Source organism: Teleopsis dalmanni, chromosome 2 (assembly GCF_002237135.1).
Source record: "Teleopsis dalmanni isolate 2A chromosome 2, ASM223713v2, whole genome shotgun sequence".
Lineage (NCBI taxonomy): Eukaryota > Metazoa > Arthropoda > Insecta > Diptera > Diopsidae > Teleopsis > Teleopsis dalmanni.
Window position 1 is genome coordinate 154,278,536 of NC_051847.1, and position 7,726 is coordinate 154,286,261.

General features: G+C 33.0%; 1 protein-coding gene across 1 annotated transcript; it reads left to right on the forward strand.

Annotated features, from left to right (window-relative positions):
* The first annotated feature begins 786 nt into the window (after positions 1 to 786).
* Positions 787 to 1,602, forward strand: LOC119675974 (dr1-associated corepressor homolog). Its single transcript, XM_038087195.1, has 2 exons — positions 787 to 1,079; positions 1,122 to 1,602. Exons 1-2 carry the CDS (start codon positions 787 to 789, stop codon positions 1,600 to 1,602), a joined length of 774 nt encoding a protein of 257 aa, XP_037943123.1.
* Positions 1,603 to 7,726: the final 6,124 nt, after the last annotated feature.

The following is a 7,726-nucleotide window of genomic DNA, read 5'->3' on the forward strand; positions in this document are numbered from 1 at the left end:
CTTAACAACAAGCACATACCTCCTGAGGTAGTGTTTTTGTCCCACCACCACATGGGGAAGAAGTTTAGATAAAACTGTTATAGTGTACTGAATACTAAAGTTCGAACATATATATTTTTAAAATGTTTAAGTTATTTAATCTGAATTGCATAAAATTATACTAAGTTTGATTGATATAAACCTAAGAATATGTAGAATTTACATGCTCTCTTTACGTATTTTAACGTGTTATTAAGAATGCGTTTCGAAATCAAATTTCGTTGCTAAATTACATTAATCAAGTGTCATGCATGAAATATATTAAACGATGTTAATGATTAACACGGATTCAATATTTAAAGCATATTTAATCAGTTCAATTTAAAAAATTTTTTAAAGAGTTTAATTTCAATAAACATTAAGCTATTATAATTCAAAAAAACAATTAACGCATTTAATGTGGATCTGTTTACACACTTAATGTATAAAACAATGTAACGTATTAATTGTATAAAACACATTCAACGCGCTTAATATATAAAACACGACGCAATAAACGAGTTCACGGTTATAGTGCATTAAACGTGTTTAATGTTTATAATGCATTAAACGAGTTTAATGTTAATAGTGCATTAAACGAGTTTAATGTTAATAGTGCATTAAACGAGTTTAATGTTAATAGTGCATTAAACGAGTTTAATGTTAATAGTGCATTAAACGAGTTTAATGTTAATAGTGCATTAAATTAGTTAAATGTTAATAGTGCATTAAACGGGTTTAATGTTAATAGTGCATTAAACCAGTTTAATGTTAATTAGTGCATTAAACGAGTTTAATGTTAATAGTGCATCAAACGAGTTTAATGTTAATAGTGCATTAAACGAGTTTAATGTTAATAGTGCATTAAACGAGTTTAATGTTAATAGTGCATTAAACCAGTTTAATGTTAATAGTGCATTAAACGAGTTTAATGTTAATAGTGCATTAAACGAGTTTAATGTTAATAATGCATTAAACGAGTTTAATGTTAATAGTGCATTAAACGAGTTTAATGTTAATAGTGCATTAAACGAGTTTAATGTTAATAGTACATTAAACGAGTTTAATGTTAATAGTGAATTAAATTAGTTAAATGTTAATAGTGCATTAAACGAGTTAAACGTTAATAGTGCATTAAACGAGTTTAATGTAAATAGTGCATTAAACCAGTTTAATGTTAATAGTGCATCAAACGAGTTTAATGTTAATAGTGCATTAAACGAGTTTAATGTTAATAGTGCATTAAACGAGTTTAATGTTAATAGTGCATTAAACGAGTTAAACGTTAATAGTGCATTAACCGAGTTTAATGTAAATAGTGCATTAAACGAGTTTAATGTTAATAGTGCATTAAACGAGTTTAATGTTAATAGTGCATTAAACGAGTTTAATGTTAATAGTGCATTAAACGAGTTTAATGTTAATAGTGCATTAAACGAGTTTAATGTTAATAGTACATTAAACGAGTTTAATGTTAATAGTACATTAAACGAGTTTTATGTTAATAATGCATTAAACGAGTTTAATGTTAATAGTGCATTAAACGAGTTTAATGTTTATAATGCATTAAACGAGTTAATGTAAATAGTGCATTAAACGAGTTAATGTAAATAGTGCATTAAACGAATTTGATATTTTCAATGTTTAAAAAACATTGAATATTTATGTTTAAAAAACATTGAATGTGTTTAATGTTTTAAAAGGATTGAACACGATTAATGTGCAAACCGCATAAAACGCTTTTAGTTTGTAAGACGGAATCTTTTTTTAATTTCCATTTTATGGAAATTGATGGCTTTAATTTATATCATAAAAATGTTTATAAATACTTGAGGAAAATGTTCACGACTTCATAAAGAAAAAATAGCGTTAACCCAGAGCTTTGTTAGTATGCAGATTCTTAAAATTGTGTTATATCTTTTTACTTTCAACTGGGATAGCCCAAATTGGTCAACCATAACAGAATTGCTTGTATGTTGCCATTATGTTTGCTACACATATAAAGTCAAACTTGTGTACACGTCAAACGATGCAATTTTCCAGGACTTCGGAGCGTTGACACAGAAATGCTCCCAGTAATTTTAAATAAAGTGTAAATTTTGTGGTAATTTATGGCTGAAACCCTTTGTTTTTAGTGACACACATATTAAGTTGAGCAGAGTCAGGAATGAAGGCGAATCTTAAACAAAAACAGGCTGACATTAGCACAGGCGGTGGAACGAAATGAAACGTTTTGTTTTTAGGTTCCCAACGGAAAATGTAATTGACAGTAGCTTTTGTGTCGTACCGTTAACAGCAATAATAAATACACATACGCACGCAAGGACACACTGCATGACATGCATCATATGCCTTTTGAATGTAATTGCCTCATGCAGTTTTTTTTTAATTGTTGTGATATTTTCTTTGTGTTGGAGAATTAATTTGAACTTCCCAATGAGTCTCGTCTCCTGCACAATTTCTGGATATTGAAGGCATTTGTGCAAAAAGGAACTTTCAGTTATGTCAAACTGAAGACAGGAAAGTGTGTGGTGTTATTATGATAGACCTGTGGTTATAATTTAAAGCGTGGCTTTCGCATTGAACCCACGCTTAAAGGTGGAAGTTTAAGCATGGTGTGAGGTTTGGCAGTAAATCCAAAAAAATGCTTTCAAATACGGGACACACATTGGATAAGTAAGATAAGTAAGTGAGACCTTTTAACTAAGCAGTAGTTCCACTTTTGAGTTGGCTAATCGAGGGCAGTAATGGTCGCATATTAGGGCTATGAAGACATACGTCAACATGAATTTATTATTAAATTTAATAATAAATAAGAGAATAAAAAAATAAACCAGAGAGATCTTTTTTTTAATAGTTTCCGTGGGTTTCGAGGGCCTTAATTCCTTTCATTTGGGCTAAAAACAACGAAACAACAAGTGTTTTTGTGTTGTTTTGTCGTGTGGTGCTGTGCAGTGTGGGAGGGGGACTCGATGTGAAAATATACGTGCTCTCCTATTTTGCTTGCTTTCATTTTTATGTTGTGTTTTGTTCTGGTTCTATGTTTTTATTGTTTTGCAAGCGCACATACAAGCCGACACGCAGACACTGCGGTACATATTAACAGGTACGCGCTCTAACAAAAAGATTTGTTTGTGTGATTTTCCCCGCTAATTGCCGACGTTAGCATGTGCACCATGCACACGTGATTTGTTTGCAGCAAATGAGATTTTAAGTGGCATTCTGTACCTTTGCCATTTTATTTAATTTAATTTTTTTTTTCTTTTTTTTTTTGTGGGTTAAAAGCTTAAAATTTAACTTTGAATGTCTATATATATACATACATGTATATACATTATTTTTGATTAAAGTAATCTGTGACAATAACCCAATTTCCTGACATTTAGTTATGCACAAATAATCTGGATTATGCTTCATTACAGAGGCGAGGCGTCGAATGGTTCAGTGAACACCTTAACAAAGCTTCCTTTTTAGATCTTTTTTTTATTAGGTAAATAATCTCGCTATTTTGCTATTTAACATTTTTTATAATAGCTTTTCCAAACATATTAATATAAACACAAAACGTATAATACAAACAAAACCACACATACATATGTTAGTTACACCCAACATTACTTATAATTAATAAAAGAGAAATAATTTATTTCAAATAAATTCCTCTTAAAATATACTAAGGTTCAGAATAAAAAATACACTGCGCTGCCAATGAAATAACATCCACATTGGGACTATGTTCAGTATTGAATAAACACAAAACATACAAACAAATATAAAAATAATAGAGAAAACAAGCCTCGCAAAATAAGTACGTAAAATAATTATAACTCTCACATTACTGCGTGCAAGCGGTTCAATAAAAAAAGTGAACTTCCAATGTTATGCAAAGTAAATACAAAAGAGAAAAGAAATGACTGAGCGAAAATCGCTTTACATTTGACTAGAGGTTCAGTCGACTAAACTGAACCATAAGTTCATACAAAGCGTGCAAATACAATCAAAGTTACGGTTGCTGTTTTATATGGGCAAATGGTTCAGTAAAAAACTGAACTACACATAGTAAATATAAAGTAAAAGAGTAAATGAATGTATGAGAGTTTCTTACTCTTATGTAGAGGTTGGAAATAAATCAAAAACAAAGGCATAATTGCAATTTTATACTAGCAAATGGTAAAAGTAAAGAAAAAAATTAAAGAAATTTGAAGTGAAAAATAATATTTAGAAATGGATAAATATGTGATTAAGGATTGATTTAAATATCTTTTTTTAAACGATCTTCTGAAAAAAAGATTTTAATTCATAAAATGAATAGACCAACTCCAGATATGAAGAATTTGGTACCTGATGTAAAAATGTCGAAATCTATGGTAAGTCGGCTTTATGGTACATAAAAACCAGTGGATCACAGGCTGCGAATATTTAAATAAATTCTTTTGTTGGTCTTGTATGCTATTTGCTTGTGGAAAGGATAAAACTCAGGAGTAAGGGTAATACGTTATAGTTGGAATTCAGTTTTGATCAAATTGTGAACACATTGCCAAAAAGCTGACGCCTCGCTACTGCTTCATTAGAATGTAAAGTTTATTGATGAGATAGCAAGTTAATCATATCTTCTATAGGGTAAACTTCATCATCTAAATAGGTACCAAATGCAAGACAACTACACCTAGATTTCATTTTGCTTAAGTTATTAAAATATTCACTAATCCTATCTAGGTACATACGAGTTCTTTCCAACATCAGAGAAGTTTTGTCCATCAAAACTGGTAGCGTCAAAGAGTTTTGTTAGGGTTTTGTAGCGAGGTAGTTCACTCCAACAGGTGAGAAGTTTATTCCATGAATATTGGTAGGTTCAAATAATTTTATTAGGGTTTTAGAGAAACGAAACCCTAATTTATGAAATTCAATTATTTTGAAATAAAAATTAATTTTTAACCCCAATATTCATATTTTAACTCAATATTGCCGGAGACCTAAATATCTAGGAGAAAAACTAGTTGCAAGTTTGAGCTCAGCAAACTCAAATTAAAAAGATTTTTAATTGCGTTCAATCCTTTTAAACAACTGAGCTGATATGTTTTTAAAAGCTCCTGATAGTCGGATATTTCGATGTGATGGCGAAATCGCTCTTCGTCGTAAATCTTCTTCCTAAAAGCGTTTTTGCAAATATCTTAGAAAACGTAGAAAATTTGTTGACAGGACACTAAGATGACAGCATATATTTTAGTATAACATTATTTGTACGAGTATGTATAGTACAGTGCAATGAAGAACAATTACCTATTATACTATAATATCAATTTCTGCTGATTTTTGCACTTATACTTACAGCATAAAGGTGAGAGGAGATCCTAAGCAAAAAATTTGCTCCTTTTTATCTCTGTAAAATTTAATTTTCCATTTCTAAGAACAATTAATCAGCTCGATTCTTTAAAACATTTCCATTTCTAAGAACAATTAACCAGCTGTTCAATGTTAACCTACAGAGTGTTCAAAGTTCAAGTTACAAGAATAATAAATTGGGTTCAATTATTAGAGTTCTGAGCAGGCGTAGGAATGATTACAGGAGTCCATCCTCCTTACCTTGCGGTTAGGAGAACGGTAGTCTGTGCGTCATTAAGGCTATCCAATTTTCACCAATTTAAAAAAGGTAACCCAAAGGGACATATACCTAAAGATCCTGGAAATCTTCTGGAACACACCGTGTCTCACGAACTTCGATAATGTAGTTAGAACATTTTGTTTCTTCAAACACGTCAAAGTGGATATAAGGGAGTGCACTTAATGCAGAAATAGCAAAGTAGATTTTATAGAGGGCTCATAGTTATGGTAGACCGACGAGTCAAAATTAGAAAACGGCAACGGTGGATCGGGAATTGTAAGGCCAAATTTCTAGAAAGCAATACCAATGGTCTAAGTAGCTTTAGTTTTTCAGGCAGAGATTCACGCCCTAAACTGTTAGACAATGCATACGTAGGGCACTCGCGGTTCCAGCATATGCATCCTATCAGACAGTCAAACACCTTTGAAATCACTAATGTCATTCACACTCCAATTAAAGGATAGTTTGGGATTGTTTCAATCTTCTCAATATTTTTGTGATAAAGAATTCTGTGACTCTGCTATGGATATCGGGAATAAAGTGCACAAAGGCCACGAAGGTAATGATAAGGCGTATATTCTAGCCAAAAAGGGAGCAAAAACAACGTTCGTAGGCTTCAAAACCAGATGAGTAAGCGAAAGGGAAAGACGAAAGGCTGCACAAAAATCTTTTAGGTCGCACTGCATACACAGACTTTCCATAATAATAATAATAATAACAATTAGACACGTAGCGGTATAAATTGATTAAAGTACAGGAAAAAGTTAAGAATATTACGGGACTCCTGTTTCGATTAATTTGTTAAAAAAAAATGTTTTTCGAGCTAAACAGTTTAAAAAAGTTTCAAAAAGTTTACAAATGTTTGGGTAACGTCACTCTAGGAAGCTGAGGGAAAGTGTGCTCCTGGGAGCGAGTACGCAAGGCAACATGTCTGATTGCACTTAACATGGGTAATGTCAGTGCAATCCTTGTCATCCTCAATCCAAATTGTAGCATAATCTCCAGGTGCCAGCCCTGGATAGTTACATGGCACTTATAGGTAATGAACTAATAGTGTGTACAGCGTGTCCTATCCCCAGGACCTTAAATCTGAGTTGCGCATAGGGTTTGACACCCGTCGTGTGAAAATCAGTTGCCAATGAAAAATGTAAGGATGGGTCGGAATTAGAAACCACTTAATGTTTACTACCCTCGCAAACGAACAAAACCTTCGCAAACGAACAAAAGACAATGATCTACGGATATGCACCTGGAATGTCGGGACCCTCTATAGCGAAGGTACCTCTATCTAACTGACAGAAGCCTTCTATAAATGTAAGGCCAATGTACCACCATCCAGGAAATGCGATGGGCAGCACAAGGCTGCCATGCGAATAGGCGGTTTTGTGGTAATTTGTGCTCCGCGCCGATAGGTTAAAAAGACAAATTGACGTTAAACTTGTTGTTGGAGATTTTAACGCAAATCACAGGATCAGCCTAATACCTGTCGCCTACAAGATCTTATTAATTGTACTGTGTGAAAGGTTGAAGCCACATGCCAACTCACTGATTGGGCCTTATCCGTGCGGCTTTCGCCGTTCCACCATTCACACTGCGACAGATCCTGGAAAAAGCCCACGAACATAGCATCGACACTCCTTTTTGTTAACTATAAAACAGTTTTCGATAGGCTTATAAACACTATATGAATGCGCCAACGTGATTGCATCTGCGAGTACTTTTGTGTGCGTGACGAAAGCCAATTCTGCATATTTTGTCCGTTCCTACTTAGTTTTGACATCTTTTTTATTGGTTTTTATAAGTTTCTGCATTTTATTTTGAATTGCCAGTGCACCAGGTATATTTAATGTCGATAGATATAAACCGTAGCTAGAAATAGTGTTAACTCCGGAACCGTGTTTTATTTTGGGAAGTTAAGTATTGCTTCTACTTTCTCCTTTAGTAGACTTATGTCTTGTTGGTTGATGGTATGACCGAGAAACGTTACTTTCCGTTGGAGAAAGACGCATTTCGAAATGTTCAGCTTAAGTTCGTACTGCTGAAGTCGCTCGAATACTAGAGGCACGTGTTGGTCATGTTCTGATTCGTTTGCTGAAGCAATACAGA

Bases quoted from the DNA above. Each gene is read 5' to 3' on its own strand.
- LOC119675974 (XM_038087195.1), top strand. From the start codon at position 787: ATGTTAATTAGTGCATTAAACGAGTTTAATGTTAATAGTGCATCAAAC. The intron at 1,080-1,121 runs GTTTAATGTTAA...AAATGTTAATAG, and splicing joins GTTAATAGTACATTAAACGA to TGCATTAAACGAGTTAAACG.